The sequence below is a fragment of the Myxocyprinus asiaticus genome, chromosome 42 (assembly GCF_019703515.2).
Source record: "Myxocyprinus asiaticus isolate MX2 ecotype Aquarium Trade chromosome 42, UBuf_Myxa_2, whole genome shotgun sequence".
NCBI lineage: Eukaryota > Metazoa > Chordata > Actinopteri > Cypriniformes > Catostomidae > Myxocyprinus > Myxocyprinus asiaticus.
Window position 1 is genome coordinate 204,581 of NC_059385.1, and position 22,364 is coordinate 226,944.

General features: G+C 41.1%; 2 protein-coding genes across 16 annotated transcripts in view; one reads left to right on the forward strand and one right to left on the reverse strand.

The window, feature by feature from the left end:
• Positions 1-4,906: 4,906 nt before the first annotated feature.
• The window catches only part of LOC127433095 (ATP-sensitive inward rectifier potassium channel 15-like), a 344,355-nt gene continuing 326,897 nt past the window's right edge, over positions 4,907-22,364 (forward strand). For 9 of the 11 annotated variants that reach the window (XR_007895834.1, XR_007895835.1, XR_007895838.1 and 6 more), the window contains exon 1: positions 9,355-12,722. Coding sequence is in view for 2 of the 11 variants with exons in the window: in XM_051684759.1 (XP_051540719.1) it covers positions 10,392-11,411 (1,020 nt within the window). In the remaining 9 variants the exon portion in view is untranslated. Of the gene's footprint in view, positions 5,145-5,191; positions 5,328-9,354; positions 14,302-22,364 lie in introns of those variants that run through there. The other 2 variants (XM_051684759.1, XM_051684760.1) reach the window with 2 other exon arrangements.
• The window catches only part of LOC127433086 (transcriptional regulator Erg-like), a 68,556-nt gene continuing 57,439 nt past the window's right edge, over positions 11,248-22,364 (reverse strand). For 3 of the 5 annotated variants that reach the window (XM_051684740.1, XM_051684741.1, XM_051684742.1), the window contains 6 exons: positions 21,377-21,457; positions 20,684-20,755; positions 18,419-18,478; positions 18,254-18,310; positions 18,040-18,087; positions 13,534-17,821 (listed from right to left, as the gene is read on the reverse strand). In XM_051684740.1, coding sequence (XP_051540700.1) covers positions 17,301-17,821; positions 18,040-18,087; positions 18,254-18,310; positions 18,419-18,478; positions 20,684-20,755; positions 21,377-21,457 — 839 coding nt within the window. In that variant the 3' untranslated portion in view covers positions 13,534-17,300. Of the gene's footprint in view, positions 11,385-13,533; positions 17,822-18,039; positions 18,088-18,253; positions 18,311-18,418; positions 18,479-20,683; positions 20,756-21,376; positions 21,458-22,364 lie in introns of those variants that run through there. The other 2 variants (XR_007895830.1, XM_051684743.1) reach the window with 2 other exon arrangements.

Consider the following 22,364-nt stretch of genomic DNA (forward strand, 5'->3'; position numbering starts at 1 on the left):
GCCCACTTTTTACAATCCAATCAACAACATTTTTTTCTTCTTCGATAAGCCGTTTCACTCGGATGTGCATCACAATACAGAAGAAAAGATCAGCCGCAACTTCTGTTTCATCGTGACTTTAAGAAATATGTCAATTTGACAATTAATCGTAATAATCGGGACAAGCCCCAATAAGACAATTAAATCATTAATCTCAATAATTCGTATGAAAATTTAGAAATCATCATCCAAATTTCACAATCGTGACAGCCCTACAGGACAACTCAGAAAGCAGATACTTCTTGTTTCTGTCAACTGCCTCTTCATACAAAAATCTACATTTCCAGACTGTTTTGTGAAATAAGGGCCCCTTTTTTTTCTCCTCTTTTCTCCCCAATTTGGAATGTCCAATTCTCAATGCGCTTTAAGTCCTCGTGGTGGCGTAGTGACTCGCCTCAATCTGGGTGGTGGAGGACGAATCTCAGTTGCCTCCGCGTCTGAGACCGTCTATTTGCGCATCTTATCACGTGGCTTGTTGAGCGCGTTACCGTGGAGACGTAGCGCGTGTGGAGGCTTCACACTATTCTCCACGGCATCCACGCACAACTCACCACACGCCCCACCGAGAGCGAGAACCACATTATAGTGACCACGAGGAGGTTACCCCATGTGACTCTACCCTCCCTAGCAACCGGGCCAATTTGGTTGCTTAGGAGACCTGGCTGGAGTCACTCAGCACACCCTGGATTCAAACTCGCGACTCCAGGGGTGATAGTCAGCGTCAATACTCACTGAGATACCCAGGCCCCCCATAAGTCCCCTTTTTTGACTGCTTTTCTTTCCTTTCCTTTTGGATGCAGCAATTCTCCAGTGTTAATGATTCATTAACTATATTTTCACTCTGTGAAACAGAGATGATCATTAACAAATGGCCACTACTCATCTTTTCATGCAGAACATTGCAGGGCTTTTCACAACATTGGCCTTTTAATTTAAATAATTGTATAATCACACAGCAGGGTCATCATACATGACCAAAACGCATACAGACACACATGCATATACTCATGCATGCTAGGAGAGATATGCTAAAATACATAATTGTTTGTTATTTATGGTAGTTTTATATAAGGGGCTCTGGGAGAGATCACGTGACTGGCACACATTCATGCACTGTTTGTCTATCTATATCAATTTTAGCATTTGTTCTGAGTGTCAGCTTGAGATAGTCAGAGGCCCCATTAGACCAGTTCATAATCCATGATGGAGACCTGCATGTACATTACAGTTCCTGGTGAAGCCCAATACACATGAAGTGTACTGGTGTAAAATCACTCCAGTAATGATCTACTGCCATCTGCCGGTGGTTCAAGTTCACACACAAACTGTGTTTGACTACAAGTGAGATCTGTTGTTGCCTCCAGCAGTTTGTGTGTTTGTGCAGACCATAAAAATACCTGTAATGTTATTCATTAACTAGTCACAAACCAGTAACTTTCATTACTTCATCAGTCATTACTGTGACCAGTGTTAGTTCTCAGATCCATGTTAAATCTGCAAGTATCACAAACACTTTACAAACTTTTGCAGACTCGCCTGATGATGCAATCACATGATTCTTAATGAGCAGCATTAAACCGATCACGTAAACCAATAGGAAATACAGACTCCACTTCCTGTTTGGCTGCTACTGTTTGGTGAATGACAAACTCAGTCATGTGACCTGCTCATGTGAGCCAATAGAACAGCTGCAGGTCAAAACTACATCAGAACTCAATCAGTGTGCCAGTTCAGAATGGCATACTACTCATATACAGGTGCATCTCAATAAATTAGAATGTCGTGGAAAAGTTCATTTATTTCAGTAATTCAACTCAAATTGTGAAACTCGTGTATTCAATAAATTCAATGCACACAGACTGAAGTAGTTTAAGTCTTTGGTTCTTTTAATTGTGATGATTTTGGCTCACATTTTACAAAAACCCACCAATTCACTATCTCAAAAAATTAGAATACATCATAAGACCAATAAAAAAACATTTTTAGTGAATTGTTGGCCTTCTGGAAAGTATGTTCATTTACTGTATATGTACTCAATACTTGGTAGGGGCTCCTTTTGCTTTAATTACTGCCTCAATTCGGCGTGGCATGGAGGTGATCAGTTTGTGGCACTGCTGAGGTGGTGTGGAAGCCCAGGTTTCTTTGACAGTGGCCTTCAGCTCATCTGCATTTTTTGGTCTCTTGTTTCTCATTTTCCTCTTGACAATACCCCATAGATTCTCTATGGGGTTCAGGTCTGGTGAGTTTGCTGGCCAGTCAAGCACACCAACACCATGGTCATTTAACCAACTTTTGGTGCTTTTGGCAGTGTGGGCAGGTGCCAAATCCTGCTGGAAAATGAAATCAGCATCTTTAAAAAGCTGGTCAGCAGAAGGAAGCCTGAAGTGCTCCAAAATTTCTTGGTAAACGGGTGCAGTGACTTTGGTTTTCAAAAAACACAATGGACCAATACCAGCAGATGACATTGCACCCCAAATCATCACAGACTGTGGAAACTTAACACTGGACTTCAAGCAACTTGGGCTATGAGCTTCTCCACCCTTCCTCCAGACTCTAGGACCTTGGTTTCCAAATGAAATACAAAACTTGCTCTCATCTGAAAAGAGGACTTTGGACCACTGGGCAACAGTCCAGTTCTTCTTCTCCTTAGCCCAGGTAAGACGCCTCTGACGTTGTCTGTTGTTCAGGAGTGGCTTAACAAGAGGAATACGACAACTGTAGCCAAATTCCTTGACACGTCTGTGTGTGGTGGCTCTTGATGCCTTGACCCCAGCCTCAGTCCATTCCTTGTGAAGTTCACCCAAATTCTTGAATCGATTTTGCTTGACAATCATAAGGCTGCGGTTCTCTCGGTTGGTTGTGCATCTTTTTCTTCCACACTTTTTCCTTCCACTCAACTTTCTGTTAACATGCTTGGATACAGCACTCTGTGAACAGCCAGCTTCTTTGGCAATGAATGTTTGTGGCTTACCCTCCTTGTGAAGGGTGTCAATGATTGTCTTCTGGACAACTGTCAGATCAGCAGTCTTCCCCATGATTGTGTAGCCTAGTGAACCAAACTGAGAGACCATTTTGAAGGCTCAGGAAACCTTTGCAGGTGTTTTGAGTTGATTAGCTGATTGGCATGTCACCATATTCTAATTTTTTGAGATAGTGAATTGGTGGGTTTTTGTTAAATGTGAGCCAAAATCATCACAATTAAAAGAACCAAAGACTTAAACTACTTCAGTCTGTGTGCATTTAATTTATTTAATACACGAGTTTCACAATTTGAGTTGAATTACTGAAATAAATGAACTTTTCCACGACATTCTAATTTATTGAGATGCACCTGTATGTGACAGAAAGAGGAAGAGTAGCATCCCGTCAAATAATGCCAGTGTTTGTGTCTTGTTTACTGATAAAAATATCTAAACATCCTAAAAACAACTTGAGAAGCAAAATGACGGAAGATATAATCATTTGTTTTCAGATCAAAAAATAAAATAAAGGGTTTGTTTTCCCTTTGAATCAAGTTCCTCTTTCTCACCCCATTGGCAAATAGATTTGTCTTGTTTTGAGCATGAACCACACAACAGCTTGTTAGATTTAGAAAACAAGACTTAATAGACCTTATTCACACTAGCACCTTATTTAATTTTTAATGGAAATGACAATGAGGCTGTGTGGGACTTACAGTCTCTTTAATGGGCTATACTGCAGTTTAAAGTGTTTTTGGATCAGACAAAACATTGATAAAATATCTGTCCAAAAACATTCAGTAAACAAAGAACTCCATACAACACGAGTTGTGGAAAATCAGATGTGATGTAAATGATGTAGGAGCTTTATACTATTCGTGCCATTGAAGAAACTGTAAGTCTATTCCTCACAACCTCATTTCATTAAAAATCAAAGATGGCGCTAGCGTGAATAAGGTCTATATCTTCTGTCATTTTGCTTCTCGAGTAATTTTATTTAGTTTTAAGAATGTTGAAATAGTTTTACTGGAATACAAAACAGAAATACTGATTAAGACAATGATGTTTTTGCAGTGCTGACCAGAACCAGACCGACATTAATTAATACAAAATATTCATTTTCATCATTATTCATGACTCATTACAATAATAATGAAATGAATATTCTGGTTCAATAGAAGTTCAGATTAATCGACAGCATTTGTGTCATTATGTTGATTACCACAAAAATATAATTTCGACTCGTTCCTCCTTTTCTTTAATAAAAGCACAAATGTGTGTTCCAGTGAGACACTTACAATGGAAGTCAATGGGATCAATCTGTAAACATTAAAATACTCACTGTTTCAAAAGTATAGACACAAGGCATAAACAATATGTGTGTTAACATGATTTTACTGTGATTAAATCACTTACTAACCACATCTGTGGAAAGATATAGACAATTTTACAACTTCGTTGCCATGATGATGTAACAATGTAAACCATAAATCCATGATTTAATCAACTTTACAGCTGAAATAATACATGAGTTTTAACAGCAGAATTAATGTAAGTGCATTTATAAAATTATAAGCTTCACATTTCTGTCTTTAAACCCTCCGAAAATTGGCCCCATTGACTTCCATTGCAAGTGTCTCACTGGAACACACATTTATGCTTTTTTAAAGAAAAGGAGGGACAAATCGAAATTAATTTTTGTGGTAATCAACATTATGACACAAATGCTGTCGATTGAGTTTAACTTGCATTGAACCCCGAATATTCCTTTAATATAATTTTTTTTAATGTTTTTTTAAAGCAGTGAAAATGTACACATATATACAGTACATATGGTATGTAGAATATATTAAGTATTTGCATGCAGTGCAGAATCGGTTGATGATTTCTGATCATTGTCTGCAATCACAGTAAAAGTCAGTGAGTGAAACAGCTCCTCAGGTGCATTTATTCACAGTCTCATTAACTGTCCTCAATATCATTGTGCTCATGTTTAGTGCTCATTCACGCAGGACAATAGAGAAACAAGGACATTCGTCAGCGGGGTTGGGGGGGGTTGGGTTCAGATTACAGGTAACAACCAGAAAAACACATGAACAGCTTTACATCTGAGACGGACAGAACAGCAGACACCTAAAAGAGCAAGTACATACCATTACTGTATTTTATATCAGGTCACAGTTTACAGCCAGATACATTAATTTCTCTACATGTATATGAGAAGGTGCTTTTGAGTGTCTCCTGTTAATTTACAACTCTGAAGAACTGATTATTAACATAGGAGAGATAACCCAAAGATTTGAATGCTCAAAGTTTCAAAAGAAAAGAGTAAGAAACATCTAATGCTTTAAAGTTTATCAGAGTTAAAGATGAAGATGTGATGAAATTTCAGTGCTTAGAATACAGAGAATCTGCTGAAGAACTTTGTGGCTGAATTGTGTGTGTTTGACATCGTCTGTTTTTAGCTGAAATCTGCTTTATCTGAAGGAATACATTTTGGAGCACCACTGGAAGGTCCTCGTTCTGGTGCTCTGTGGTTGGGTTCTGGTCATTGCATTTAGAAAGATATTTCTAAATATACTGTATATATATTTCTAAAGATATATCAAGGTACTTCTGGTACAAATGTTAAAAAGCCTTTAGTCACCTGGACATCAAAAACCAGATTTTTTTTTTATTGATTTTTTTTTTAACTTTATTTGATGTCCATGTGCAACTAGCTGAACACAAATAAAGGCGTTTAACAATCGTACCATTTTTCTAATGCTCATGTACTTTATTTACTGAGATTGTCTAATGGGGATCTAAAAGGAATATACCAGTTCAGCACAAATTTATCTCAGTCAGCAGCATTTGTGTCACAATGTTGATTATCACAAAAATTATTTTTGACTCGTCCCTCCTTTTCTTTAGATAAAAGCACAAATGTGTGTTCCAGTGAGACACTTACAATGGAAGTCAATGGGGTCAATCTGTAAACATTAAAATACTCACTGTTTCAAAAGTATAGACACAAGACATAAACAATATGTGTGTTAATATGATTTTACTGTGATTAAATCACTTACTAACCACATCTGTGTGAAGTTATAGACAATTATACAACTTTGTTGCCATTTACATTAATATTTAGTCATTTAAATCAAATAAAATCAAATCACTTTTATTGTCACACAGCCATTTACACAAGTGCAATGGTGTGTGAAATTCTTGGGTGCAGTTCCGATCAACATAGCAGTCGTGACAGTCATGAGACATATACCAATTTACAATAAACATCAGATTAACACAACACAATTTAAAGTCTAATATACAAATAATTACAACACAATATACAAATAATAACCTGCACTGTACAGTATACAATACACACAATATAGAATACACATTATACAATAAAAAAGTATATATAGTATATATAAAATATACAGTAGGTTGTATTGTACTGTATTGACATTCAGGCTGTCAGTTGATAGTCAGTTGCCAGTGTGTTGTTAAGAGAGAATATAATTTATGACAGTCCGGTGTGAGATTATAAGATTAATAAAGTGCAGTGCTGATGTGTTTTGATCGTGGGAGATCAAGAGTTCAGAAGTCTGATTGCTTGGGGGAAGAAGCTGTCATGGAGTCGGCTGGTGCGGGTCCTGATGCTGCGATACCGCCTACCTGATGGTAGCAGTGAGAACAGCCCATGGCTCGGGTGGCTGGAGTCTCTGATGATCCTCTGTGCTTTTTTCACACACTGCCTTGTATATATTTCCTGGAGGGAGGGAAGCTCACCTCCGATGATGTGTCTGGCAGTTCGCACCACCCTTTGCAGTGCTTTGCGGTTGTGGGTGGTGCTATTGCCGTACCAGGCGGAGATACAGCCAGTCAGGATGCTCTCTACAGTGCAGGTGTAGAACCGTGTGAGGATGTGGCGGTTCATTCCAAACTTCCTCAGCCGTCTCAGGAAGAAGAGGCGCTGATGAGCCTTCTTCACAACGGCTTCAGTGTGGACGGACCATGTGAGTTCCTCAGTGATGTGGACACCCAGGAACTTGAAGCTGCTGACTCTCTCCACTGGTGCTCCATTGATGGTGATGGGACTGTGTTCTCTTGTCTTTTCTTCTGAAGTCCACCACAAGCTCCTTTGTCTTACTGACATTGAGGGAGAGGTTGTGCTCCTGACACCAGTGTGTCAGAGTGTGCACCTCCTCTCTGTAGGCTGTTTCATCATTGTCAGTGATCAGACCTACCACCGTCGTGTCATCAGTAAACTTAATGATGGCATTGGAGCTGTGTGTTGCCACACAGTCATGTGTGTACAGGGAATACAGGAGTGGGCTGAGAACACAGCCCTGCGGGGCTCCAGTGTTGAGGGTCAGTGATGAGGAGATGTTGCTGCCTATTCTAACCACCTGGCGTCTGCTTGACAGGAAGTCCAGGATCCAGCTACACAGCGAGCTGTTTAAGCCCAGAGCCCGGAGTTTCTCATCTAGCTTGGAGGGCACTATGGTGTTGAATGCTGAGCTGTAGTCTACAAACAACATTCTCACATAAGTGTTCTTTTTTTCCAGGTGGGAGAGAGCAGTGTGTATTGTAGATGCAATGGCATCATCAGTGGTGCGGTTGTTGCGGTAAGCAAACTGCAACGGGTCTAGAGATGGAGGCAGCACAGAGCAGATGTAATCTTAACAACATCTGCAGTATAGGACTACCAAATTCTCACAGTGGCTGGAGTAGTAAAGATGCTAGCACAGAAGAAAGACAGACAAGGATTTTTAATTTTTTTGGGTACATTTAAGTACAGGTTAAGTACAGGTTAAGTGCAGGTTAAGTGCAGGTTAAGTGCAGTAGTAAGTGCAATTAGTGTAGGTTGGTAAAATGCTCGAGGAACAGATGTGTTTTCAGCTGGTACTTGAATGTTGAGATGGTATCAGCAGACCGTGTGTAGGTTGGAAGCTCATTCCACCACAGTGGAGCAGAGAAAGTGAACAATCGTGAAATAGACTTTGAGCCTCTTTGCGATGGGACCAACAGGCGTCACTCATTCATAGACTGCAGAGAGCGAGTTGGAGCATAGACCTGTAGAAGTGAATTGAAGTAAGAGGGTGCGGTTCCATTGGCTGTCCTGAATGCCAGAGTCAAAGCCTTGAATTTGATGCGGGCAGCAACAGGTAGCCAGTGGAGTGAATCAAGAGTGGGGTCACATGAGCCCTTTATGGCTGACTGAAGACCAGTCGCGCTGCTGCATTCTGGACCATCTGCAGTGGCTTAATTGTGTTAGCTGGAAGGCCAGCCAATAGAGCATTACAGTAGTCCCGTCTTGAAATGACCAGAGCTTGGACCAGGAGCTGTGTAGCATATTCAGACAGGAAAGGTCTGATTTTCCTGATGTTGTAAAGCACAAATCTTTAAGACTGGGCAGTTGATGAGATGTGTGCAGTGAAATTAAGATGGTCATCTACCACCACTCCCAGGTTCCGGGCTGTTCTGTTTGGTGTTAGTGTAGTTGAACCAAGATGAATAGTGAGGTTGTGGTCAGCAGATGGGTTGGCTGGGATAACGAGGAGTTTTGTCTTGGCAGCGTTGAGCTGAAGGTGTCGTTCCTTAATCCAGGCCGAAATGTCCAAGAGCCAGGCAGAGATACAAACTGAGACAGTAGGGTCATCAGGCTTGAACAATAGGTAGAGCTGCATATCATCTGCATAGCAGTGGTAGGAAAAGTCATGTGCCTCAATGACCTGTCCGAGTGATGTTGTGTACATCGAGAAGAGGAGTGGTCCAATCACTGATCCTTGAGGAACCCCAGTGGTCAGCTGGTGTGTCTTGGACACATCTCTTCTCCAGGAGACCTTGAATGATCTGCTAGTGAGATATGACTCAAACCATCCCAGGTCAGAGAGGGTGGACAGGAGGATCTTGTGGTTCACTGTGTCAAAGGCAGCAGACAAATCAAGGAGGATGAGAACGGATGATTTGGAGTTAGCTCTCGCCAGTCACAGGGTTTCAGCTACTGACAAGAGGGCAGTCTCTGTTGAGTGTCCTTTTTTGAAGCCAGACTGATGTCTGTTGAGTAGGTTGCTCTGTGAGAGAAAAGCAGACAACTGTTTTAGACAGGAAGGGTAGGAGAGACACTGGTCTGTTGTTGTCTGTTGTTGTCACTACTGTGGGGTTGTGTGTTGGTTTTTTAAGCAGTAGGGTTACTCGATGATGACGTAACGCCGTAAACCCTAACATGACTGTAAAAATGACAATTTAAATAACTTTACAGCTCAAATAATACATGAGTTTTAACAGATGAATTAATGTAAGCGCTTTTTTAAAATTACAAGCGTCACATTTAAACCCTCCAAAAATTGACCCCATTGACTTCCATTGTAAGTGTCTCACTGGAACACACATTTGTGCTTTTTTAAAGAAAAGGAGGAACGAGTCGAAATTCATTTTTGTGGTAATCAACATTATGACACAAATGCTGTCCATTGAGCTGAACTTGTATTGAACCCAGAATATTCCTTTAAAATATGTTTTTGCCCAGCAAACACAGAATTTTCCCTTAACGTTAGCATATGGTTCCGAAGGGTTATTTTTATTTTTTGGGAACTAATTGCAAACATTCTAGGAACGTTCTCTTCAGGTTCTATTTTTTATAACCATAAAACATTTTTAGGTTTTATTTTTTGTTGTTGTTACTTTTAATGTATATTTTTCATTATTCTATATTTTATTCTTTTTTATAAACATTGCAGAAAGGTTGATAGACAAGACTGACATTAGTGCAGCACAGCATTTAATTAAATGTAGAAATAAAGATCACAGTGTATGGCATTTAAATGCATTATAATGAACAGATGAGAAAATTATCCATAAATCATATAAAATGTGTGAAATTTCAGCGAGATTAAATATAGAAATATCCTCTTCATCATATCGCGGCCCACTTTGTCAGCACCACTTTCCCGGTTCTCCCGATGGCCTGTCCGCCTCTGTTTTTGGGCCTCCATCTCTCCTGCCAGTAGTTATGCCACTGGCCACCATCATTGTGTCCTTGAGCAAGGCACTTAACTCCAGGTTGCTCCGGGGAATTGTCTCTGTAATAAGTGTACTGTAAGCTGCTTTGGATAAAAGCGTCTGCCAAATACATAAATGTAAATATTAAAGCTCAGTTCTGGGAACCAAAAATAGTTAGTTGGGTAGCAGCTTGTGAAGTTTTATTTAATTATGGGACAGAGATTGATGTCTGAATCTGGAGCACATTGTTGTGAGAGCTATTTTAAATGATCTATTTAAAAAATGATAAGTCTTTGAGCAACTAAGATGATTTTCACCACTGATTCAAAACTTTAATTTCCTCTTGTTCTGTGTTTCTTGTTTTACAGGAAAGAATCAGTTGTATCAAAAACAAACATGACTGACAAACGTGCTCACATGCGTAGAGTCGTGTCTAAAGACGGGCACAATAACGTAAAGATCGATAACGTGGAGGGGATGGTGAAGCTCTTCCTGCACGACATCTGGACCACAGTGGTGGACATGAAATGGCGCTATAAGATCACTCTGTTTGCCTCCACGTTTGTCATGACGTGGTTTGTCTTTGGGGTAATTTTCTACCTCATTGGTTTGAGGAATGGTGATTTCAATGCAGACCCGTCTTCCAATCACACACCATGCGTCATGAACGTGGAAACGCTAACGGGCGCGTACTTGTTCTCTCTGGAGACTCAAACCACCATCGGTTATGGGTTCCGTCACATCTCAGAGGAGTGTCCCCTCGCCATTGTCACGCTGGTCATCCAGCTGGTCATCACAGGACTCGCCGAGATCTTCGTAACCGGCGCATTTCTGGCCAAGCTGGCACGACCCAAGAAGCGCGCTGGAACCATTAAGTTTAGCCAGTCAGCGGTGGTCTGCAAGCGTGACGGAAAACTGTGTTTGATGGTGCGAGTGGCCAACATGAGGAACAGCCTGTTGATTCAGTGTCAGCTCTCGGGTAAACTACTATCGCCTCATGTCACCCAAGAGGGTGAGAAGACCCTGATCCACCAGACCGGCGTGGACTTTCATCTGGACTCCAGTGATGAGTGTCCGTTCCTGCTTCTGCCACTCACGTTCTACCACGTTCTGGACGACAGAAGTCCGCTGGCCGGCCTCACGGCTGAGAATCTCCTGACGCGGGAGTTTGAGCTGCTGGTCACTCTTAATGGGACGATGGAGTCCACCGCCGCCACTTGTCAGAGCCGTACGTCTTACGTACCACAGGAGATCCTGTGGGGTTACGAGTTCAAACCCGTGCTCTTCAATACAGCGGGCGGGAAACTGGCTGCAGACTTTGACTTCTTTGATAAAGTTCAGCCCTGCAGTGACCTGCCGATGTTCCAGAACTTCAGTGAGAAACTCCAGCTGGAAGAGGAATACAGACGGGAGTGAAGGGATGAGACGAGTTCAAGAATGTGCTTCACAACAGACTGAACTCTGAAAAACAAGCCACAAAATGAGCTGGAAAATTATCTGACGAGTGTAAATCATTATGGACGTTCATCTGGACTGTAAGCAGCCAGATGATCGTATCTTTATCTGATTCCTTCAGTGTGGAACTTTGGCTTCTGTTTCTGTGGAATACATCAGGATCATGAAAGACGGACCACCATTAATTGGACCACAGATTTACAGCACCAAAGCTCTAAATTTTTACATGAAATCAAAAGTAAATCAATGTAGTCTCTTAATAAGCATGCCTTGTGTTATCAGTGTAGGTTATTCTAAAGAAAAAATTGTCTTTATAATCTTTCATCAAAATGAAATAACTTGCTCCGCCTCTGAAACGACTTTCCTTTTCCGCTGATGTCTCCAATGCTACTTATAGAGCGCAACAGTCTGGAGCCAGAAGTAAAAATCTCATTCATTTTCTCCATAGGTGAATTTATTATTAACAATAATGTATAAACATTTAAAGACAGACCTACCATGAGCTCTGAGGTTGTTAATCAATGGAATATTCTCAGTCCACGTAGATATCCTCTATTTTAATAGTATTTGTGTTATTAATTATTTTTAAAATGTGTAACATTAACATGACAGTAATTTAAGCACAGCCAGCTCTGCTGTCCCCCACGAGTGGGTGGGGCTTCCTTGCTGACCGTATCACATCAAAAGAGCTCATTTAGCTCCACCTACTCCCATGATGCCCTGCGAATGACACAATCGAGTCGCTCTCCCTACTCTCAAACTACTGATATATTTGCATACATCTGAATATTTTGCTATTTACTTTAAACATATTGTTTCTATACTTAGAATCAACAACTTTAAATCAATAGTTTTATACTTTTCCATCATTTTTAATTTGGTTACGTCATTCGCAATGGTTCATGCGTTTGTAGTTCACAGTTTTGTATCTTTTGTCTTTTTGTCTAATTTTCAAATACTTTTTTGCTTCAAATCAAAGTTTGTAATTTTGTGATTCACCTCGGAGCTGGCTGGTTTACTTCACAGCTTACAGCTCTGATTTTATGATATCACTATGAAAAAAATGAATGGAAAAATAGTTCCGGAACCAAAATGGCTGAAAAAGTGGACGGGTACTGTTGAGCCCATCATATAGACAGCACTTTACATGCCCCAATCATGTATGTTGGATAAAATCAAGTCCTCTTTTTCTGTTAAATATCCTATTTCCGCTGACTATCACACCTGGAGTCATGAGTTTGAATCCAGGGCGTGCTGAGTGACTCCAGCCAGGTCTCCTAAGCAACCAAATTGTCCCGGTTGCTAGGGAGGGTAGAGTCACATGGGGTAACCTCCTCGTGGTCACTATAATGTGGTTCTCGCTCTCGGTGGGGCATGTGGTGAGTTGTGCGTGGATGCTGCAGAGAATAGTGTGAAGCCTCCACACGCGCTAGGTCTCCGTGGTAACGCGCTCAACAAGCCACGTGATAAGATGCACGGATTGACGGTCTCTGACGCGGAGGCAACTGAGATTCATCCTCCGCCACCCGGATTGAGGCGAGTCACTACACCACCACGAGGACTTAGAGCGCATTGGGAATTGGGCATTCCAAACTGGGGAGAAAAAAAATATCCAGTTTCACTCAGAAATATGTCACATTATGGAAGTAAAATGGGTTGTCAATGCGGTTTCATGTGGACTTTAATTTAGAGATGACACAAACAATGTCACTGTCAGGAAATCATGTATAATTCCATTTTTGGGGGGCTGTTTCTCCCCTTGTGTATTTCAATTAATTTAATATTTCAGAATTTCAGATACAATATTTTATTTCTCCTTGAATAAATAAGTGATTTGCATGCGTGTTTGTCTTTCAAATCTAACTGACTGGACAGAGAAAGCTACATTGCCATCTCAAATGATCTTTTAGTTCACGACTGTGTTGTGGCAACACAGAGACACACTTTGAGCACGCTCAGTCCTTTATGATACAATAATGTGTGTGTGTGTGTGTGTGTTGGGACAACAAACAGTCGCTCGTCAGTGTTTATGAACAGAACAATAGACAATGAGGGTGTTGCTTTACTCAAAGCCAGAAGAACATGTTTTTGAAAATAGTTTATTAAAATTATTCAGTAGAAAACCATATAATTGATCTAAGTATATGATTTCTTCCCTTTGTCAACAATCTCAAGAGCATCATGGCGTTCTCTGATCTGATCTGGATTCAGTAGAACAGAGACATGAGTGTGCTGCGCCAGTCCAGATTTATACAAACACACACGTTTGAGCACATGTGCTTTCACTGTAAACAACGGATAATACTGAGTTTCATTCAAAGGCCACAAACATATGACTGTTTTGACACGTTGGTTCATTTCTCTGTTATTTCTCTAAATCTATGATAAAATTTCTTTGGCTGGCTGAGATCAACTCGTAGTGTTTAAATGCATAAGTTATATAACTATTATATAAAAAGAATATATAACACTGAATTGTATACTCCAATCTAACAAACGCACAGCGTTTGCGACTCAGAACATAATAATAATATTAATAATAATACATAATAATACATATTGGTATTCTTTGGTAAATCTCTCCAGCTGTGTGAGGAGCTGTTTTCTGTAAGGCACCGATTTATAAAAATCCACCTCTGTCTTTAAATGTTTGAGGTCATTGAAAAACATTTTACAGAGTCAAATTCCAAGTTTCATATTCCAGTTTCAAAGATGTGTCATTTTCGACAAGTATCCTCAGAACGATCTCTAATGCCATATAAACTGCATAATACTGATAAATACAACTTACTACCAACTCAATAATTCTTCATGATCACATACTTCAGTTCCTCTCTCATTCATCCTGTCTCACCTCATCATCTCATTCACCTGTCTGTCTGCTCCTCTGACCTGTCTGTCTCACACTGTCTCACAGGTCTCACCTTCTAAACTTTCTTTGATATGTCTGTTATTAAAATAAGGTAGTTTAATGCATAAAACATATAGATTAATAAGTAACTGATCATGCATCTACATTTTTGTAATGAATAGCCCTTTTTACACAAATTTGCTCTTTTTCAAAACCTAGTGAGCTGCCTACAGAGGCAGTATTTTAAAGGCTAAAGGCCCAGGTATACTTTGTTTTTGCGTGTTCCGGATCGGCTGGCACCTGGTCGACCTCGTTGCTTTGTGAGTATACTTTTCTGACCACAAACGAATAGGAATGTGTTTGACGCATGCGCACTACACTGCTTTGTGACACTCTTTTAGAACAGTCAATGGTCAGCACATGTGCAGATGAGGCACAGCCGAAGACCGCGTGCGCGAGTCAAGAAACTCTAGGCGGCGAGGCTGTGCAGATGACACAATTTGCGTCACACATACTGTGCGCCGAGCATTCCGCAACGTGCACACCTGAAGCATACTTTGTCCTTAAGGTTTTGCGCACAATGCACATATAGCAAATTTGGTCATCAGCACTGTTGCGCAGACTGTCTAGTAAAACTGGGCTTCACACGGACAGTCCACGTCTGTGTCTGTTCTCTGTGCATGCGTCTGGTGTTGAATGTGCTAAAGTGTAAAATCTGTCAAAAAATTATTAACTGTTATTTGGTTAACTTACATGGTATGGTTAACGAACTATGTAAAGTGAAACATTCTATATTTTGAAACAAATCAATGCATGTAATTTTACAGTAAAATATAAAAAATATATATATAATATTTTAGAGATAATTAAAAAGTCATAATTAAAAAGTATGATTTACCATATAGTTAATGGTGAAAATGTATATTATGGGCTCTATTTTCTTGAGCGTGCAAAGCGCAGTGCTACACACAATGACCGTGCGCAACGTCTTATCCAATGCCAGCACAAAGCACAAGTGGGCATGGGTGGGAGTGTACATTCAAATTCTGATGAGAAGCACATTTTCCACGCAGATAAAAGGAGTGTGTCACTGTGAAATATGCACGACAATCATCAACGCAGTTAATGCACAAACGAACATCATTTTCTGTTCTTCTAATTCATTGCATACAGTCCGTTTACACTACCAACTTCTTATAAATGTGCTGTGTTTGTTTATACCGCTGGTGTTTGAGAGAATGGACTATATAATAGGATGAAGACGGTGCAATAATAACCGAAGAAAAACTTCAGAATTAAATTGCACTTAATCCAGCCCATTTGCACGTTGCACGCTCAGTTTCCCCAAACCCACTTGCACCTCGATTTAGCGCATGCTTGCACAAAAATACCAGAATTTCATGCCCATTGACTTTACACTTATGACTTATAGTATAGTGCTGCGCTTAACACTAACGCTCTTAAAATAGGGCCATATGCTTAACAAGACAATACATGTTTTTAACAGTAAACTATTGTTAAAAATTACAGTGAAAAACAACAATTAGCCGTTTCCAGTGGTCCCTGCATGACACATCACATTTGATTATATTTAATTGAAATATTTATGTTTCTTAATTTCTGATATCGGTTATGTACATTGGGGTGCTTTATGTTTCAATTATCAGTATGTTGTTATTACATTATTTCAATGACACGTGTGTTACCCTGATGCTGTTTTGTGCACTCTTTATACATATTTATTGGTCATTGCCGCTGGAGTTTCTCTTGATGAAATTTAAGTCATCATGTGGCCCACCTGTGTTACTACAGTGCTTAACAATACATTTAAAAATGCAAAGTAGATTTTTGTAGTTCCAGTAGGTTGGTATATTTACATTTTATCATGTAATGACTTACACGGTAGTGAACTGTTAAATATACAGGCACCAAAATGACATCCCGTAATGCCTGAAACATGAGGCCAGTTGCATAAACATAGCCATTAACTTAAGACTGCGTATAACAATTAGTCTGACTAACTAAAAACGCCAGAGAAAGCCTGTTTCATAAAACAAGTTCACAGCCGTCTTTAGTAAGACAGTCTATTTTGCATTGCACCGAACGGCTTAAAATGTCAGACAGTGGGCACTCAACACAGTTTTCCTTCGCTGAAAATATTTGCTTATTAGAAGAATGCAATGCTTCAATATTGATTGTAATGAACAAATTTAGTGATTTTAACCAAAATAATAATACAATTAAAAAACTTTGTCACCTTCATAGAAGTCAATTTCTTCTACAAAGTCTGTTTTACATTCTGGTTTTATATTAGACCAATCTTCATTTTTATGCAACTGACTGAAAAAGTTAAGACCAAAACTTGTAAGACTAGTCTAAAACAGTTTTATGCAACCGGCCCATGATCACTGTAATTTTACAGTGAATTTAAGAGGATTGTTTTACAGTGTATTACAAAGCAGTTGTAGTGCGTATGTTCAACCATGCACGAGACTTAACTAAAGTAATTTTCTGTGTGCCGTGCGCTCCCCAAGCTGAATCTGGTTCCTCTCAACGGTTTTTCACTCCACTAACATCTTCTGGAGTTATTTATTGCCGCAATCACCTTTCCCTTGTTCACTGAGGGCTTAAGGACATTAAAGCATAACTTCTGTAAAAATGCATTGAAATGATGTGTATTGCAAAGAGTGCTAAATAAATAAATATGACTTATGAGATTTAATTTCCGTTAGGATGATGCCTTAGAATGCAGCTCACTGGGTTTCAAAAGAGCAACACTTTCACATTCTCATTTCGTTCTTCACCAGATCTGTGACGGTTCTCAGCCCCCATTTAAAATATTTCTTCAGTTTTATCCGGCACAGATAACAGATATGACACTCCTTCACGATGAGCTTCGTCGATGCAGATTCTCCTGTTTGAAATCCGGTAAGCGCCTGTAAGTTCCTTGTTTAGTTTCTGCTTGGACGTCTGGAGATGTTTCTCACTCATGCAGATGTTTAGTAGTAGGAACCCAGGTGTGAGGGCATGTGAGCGGGCGGGTGGCGCGGGCTGGGGTAGATGCCCGCTGCGGGCGAGTTCCAGTATGGACTCGCAGCGGCGAAGAAACTGGACGAGGTGACGGGCAGCGGCTGAGGGTGCGGTGACACGAAGTTCATCTTCTGCGGGTGCGAGTGGTATGCGCTCATGTACGACAGATCCGTGGGGTATTTGTACATGGACGACTCAGGCGGATGCGGCTGCAGGGCCTGAGCGATGCCGTGGAAGTCAAACTTGTATGCATAGCGTTTGCCGTGGACTTTGGTCATGATGTTTTTGTCATAGTAGTAGCGGAGAGCACGACTCAGTTTGTCGTAGTTCATGTTGGGTTTGCTCTTCCTCTCTCCCCAGCGCCGCGCCACCTCGTCCGGGTCGGTCATCTTAAACTCACCGTTGGTTCCCTCCCAGGTGATGCAGGATGAGTTTGAGCTGTCGGACAAAAGCTCCAAGAGAAACTGCCACAGCTGGATCTGACCTGAACCTGAAGTCACACAGAAACACAGTAAACATCACTCACTCATTACTGAGTTCACACTGATGGAAGTATCATTAACAGAAATGAATATCATGAAAATCATTCAGTTCCATTATTCTTTAAAAGCTGGAGTCAGTTTTGAATGAGAACCGGTTCCCATCTTCAACAGAGATACACATCAATCACACACATTAGACAGACTTTAGAGCAGGTTGAACTCTTACCTGGATTTGCCAGTCTGCTGCTGGTCGGCCCCAAAATCTGGTACGGATCTACAGACACACAACAAACACACAACAGACAGTCAGTACTGCTGCAGGTTTAACTGTAATGAATGAATGAATGTTACATTTATATAGTGCTTTTCTGACACTACACTCAAAGTGCTTTACACAGTGAACAGGGGACTCATTGAAGCAAATGTTTGAGTTCTCTCACCTAAATGAATTCTCTGATCCTCAGTTTTAGTCATGATGGTGGTTGAACTCTGAGAAACTAACAAAGACACAGAACATGATGTAACGGTCACGTACTGTACATATACAGCATGTGAGCCTGTATTTAAAGTGTGTGATGTGAGACAGACAGTGAAGTTTCTCACACCTTTAGAAGCAGATCCAGTCTGAGGCCACACAGCACGTCTGCCCACGTCATAACTCACATCTGGAACACAATAAATATCATGTCATGTGCAGTACATTGAGTGTACACTAGAGGGGGTCAGTGTGTGTGTTATTGTTACTTTATAAAACACAGACAGAGCAACAGTGGAATAGCTCATTGTTCACTGTGTTTACCATATGAAAGCATCAAACATTAAGGCAGGTTAATCAATGAAGCTGTTCACTCGGGACGTTATAGCATTTATTATATTACACACACTACTGTATGATTCTCTGTAACGCTGCTTTGAAATTATGTGTATTGTGCAGACCGCTACACAAATAAAAATGACTTGACTAACACACACGTAGACACAAACACACACACACACACACACACACACACACACACACTCTCACACACACAAAGAGACACATACACTCACACATAGACTCTCCATAGACATAATGATTTTTATACTGTATGAACTCTAGATTCTATCCCCTAACCCTAACCCTACCCCTAAACACACACACACACACACACACACACACACTCTCACCCCTCCTGCTCATCATCGTCGCCCTGCCTATTAGGGCCGCCCTTCAGCCAGGCTCATGACGGGAGTTGGGCGGGAGAGCGAGAAGAGGTGCATAATTAATAAGCCTCGTTTAGTCAGCGGTGAATGAAGCACACATGATGGGAATAATGCTTCATCACCGCTGTCTTTAAACCGCAGTGTGCACCTCTTCTTGGGGAGCCGGCTTCAAATCTCCATGTGTGCACACACTGGCATCCTCGCACGCCCAGGACCAGAGCTGGGAGGGATCGGACGAGTGGACGCGCTGCCGGACATGTTCTTCAGACCCCCGGACGTTGTAATGAGTCTCCGAGGCTTGACGCCACACCCACTGTGTCTGTTTCTTGCTCACCCTGCCACAGTGGTGGAGAATGCGGGCACTTTTGTGGGCAAGGACGGCACAGTTGGGCACCAACAGTTACGTCACTCTTCCTCTCATTCGCTGGTTCGATGGAAAGCCTGGAGTGGGATGTAGAGAACACGAGGACGGCCTCCCAGCTGCAGCAAAGGGTAAGTGGCACTTAATAAGAATTTACCCTGTGGCTGGCTGAGGCTGTCATATTAATTCGTGTTTTTTCTCTGTTCCCACCTGGGTGCGAGTGAGAGGAGGAGTTGGCCTGGAGTGGCATCCCCCTAACGTCCACTCCGACCGTAGGGCCTGGTTGAGGAAGTAGCATTCCCGTGTGGGCGGCTAAAGAGTGTGCACTTCCGGCTCTGGATTCCATGATTGGATGTGAGCGTGGGAGGAGGTTCCAACGGGTGACGCTTGGGTGGGGGAGATGTGGCAGAATGATCCGTCCCTCCTGCTCATCATCGTCGCCCCGCCTATTAGGGCCGCACTTCAGCCAGGCTCATGATGGGAGTTGGGCGGGAGAGCGAGAAGAGGTGCATAATTAATAAGCCTCGTTTAGTCAGCGGTGAATGAACGACCGACTGATCCAGCCCATGCCTGGGCTTTCCTATGGACACTACCCTGCCCCTTTCACGGAGCCCCGTTCACCGCGAGGATGCCAGATTCCCCCTTTTATTATGAACACTATTTCCCCTTGGACACTTTATTACCCCTTTTGGACATTTTTACGTTTATTATTGTTTCCAATAAATGCCTCTCCGAGGCTTGACGCCACACCCACTGTGTCAGTCTCTTGCTCATCCCGCCACAGTATATATATACAGTATATATAAAATCACATTTTTTTTGTCATCAAAACCTGGAAAAAATGTTAGGATTTTGAAAACCTTAAAACAAAAAGTTTTGATGTAAAATGAAGAAATAATTTAGATTCTGCACTATTTTTTGGTAATTAATCAAATATAAGTAAATAAGCTTCATTGATCATGTGATGTCTTTGTGCAGACGGTCAGATTGAAGCACACAAGATGCTCTTTGGAACATTCTCTAATCATGCTGGAGAACACGATCATCAGGATTTCTTCATGTGCATGCTGTGATTAAAATAACAAACAGTAAGACATCGTCAAATTCATGTTCTTTTTTCCAATTCAACTATTCACTCAAATTCTTATGATAATAAGGTAATTAGTAAAAAGAAAAAATGGCATTTTCTAAAGTGGTCTCAGACTTTTGGCCCCTCTCTACATAAACATATACAGTATATAATAAACCCAACCCTCTAGTGACCTTTTAACCTTTGACTGTCTGACATTGATATTTGTTGACTGACCCGCTCTGATGGGACCTCTGGGGGCATCTGGAGGATAGACGGGAGCATTTGGGAAAATAAAGCTGGCTCCTCCTGAAAACACATAAACAGAAACACAATAATGCAGTACATTGACATCATTATAACAGTGTAATAACATTTCATCACATTCAGCATCAGTCAGCACAAGCACGAGAGCTCGGCATGCAAACACACAGACTGCAAACTGTTAAGTGTGTGTGTGTGCGTGTGTGTGTTTGTATGTGTGTGTGTGTGCACATGTGTGCATGCATGTGCGTGTGTGTGTGAGTGCGTGTGCACGTGCATGTGTGTGTGTGTTGTGTGTGTGCATGTGCGTGTGAGTGTGTGAGTGTGTGCGTGTGTGTGTATGTGTGTGTGTGTGTGCGTGTGTGTGTGCATGTGTGTGTGCGTGTGTGTGTGCATGTGTGTGTGCATATGCGTGTGTGTGTGAGTGCGTGTGCACGTGTGTGTGTGAGTGCGTGTGCACGTGCGTGTGTGTGCGTGTGCATGTTGTGTGTGTGCATGTGCGTGTGAGTGTGTGTGCGTGTGTGTGTATGTGTGTGTGTGTGTGCGTGTGTGTGTGTGTGAGTGTGCTTCAACTTCACACCGTCTAATAGTGACTGAACAGGCATGTAAGCTGTGGGCGGGGCATAGTGTGGATGGGGTCAGGGGCGGGGCCGCAGTGCTGCTTACCTGTGTTGCGAGCATGCATTAACCGTGGGGAGTTTTGCAAGGCTTTGTCAACATCATCTGAAGTCAAGTGAGGGAGCGGAGCTGAGAAACATGACAAATACAAATCAAATCAAACCACTGAAAACACCCAGTCACATGATGATGATGATGACAGACAGACAGACAGATGGAGCACACACTCAGTTCTGTACAAAACAAATTTACACACTGTTTCTCTCCCTAAATAAATTCAGTTACTGTGTATGTGTGTGTGTGTGTGTGTGTGTGTGTGTGTGTGTGTGTGATAAAATCACAGAACAAAAGTGTGTGTTTTATGAGTGAATGGAGGGAAGAACACTGAGTGTTTGAGGAGATGTGTGGACTGTCACGTCTCTTTCTCTCCTCTTAAAGGGACAGTTCACCCAAAAATAAAAACTGTCTAATTTATTCACCCTCATGTCATCCCAGATGTGTGACTTTCTTTCTTCTACAGAACACAAATGAAGATTTTTAGAAGAATATTTCAGCTCTGTAGATCCATATAATGCAAGTGAATGGTGACCAGAACTTTGAAGCTCCAAAAAGCACATAAAGAATCAGAATCAGAATGATCTTTATTTCCAACTATGCTTACACACACAAGGAATTTGTCATGGTGACAGAAGTTTCCAGTGCAAATGCAACCGTACTGTATATACATACATACAAACATATACATTTAAACATATATACATATAGTGACATAAAAATTAAAAATAAGACATAACAGATGAAAAAAAGGAGAAATATACTAAAGGCAGCATAAAAGTAATCCATACGATTCCAGTGGTTTAATCCATGTCTTCAGAAGTGATAGAAAGTGTAATTGAGCTTGAAATCATGATTCATGATTTCCTAGAGACTGCAATGGCAAGATGTACAGTGAAAAAGGCGTTATATTTTGGTCTGTTCTAACCCAAATCCGATTGGATCTCTTCTGAAGACATGGATTAAACCACTGGAGTTTTAT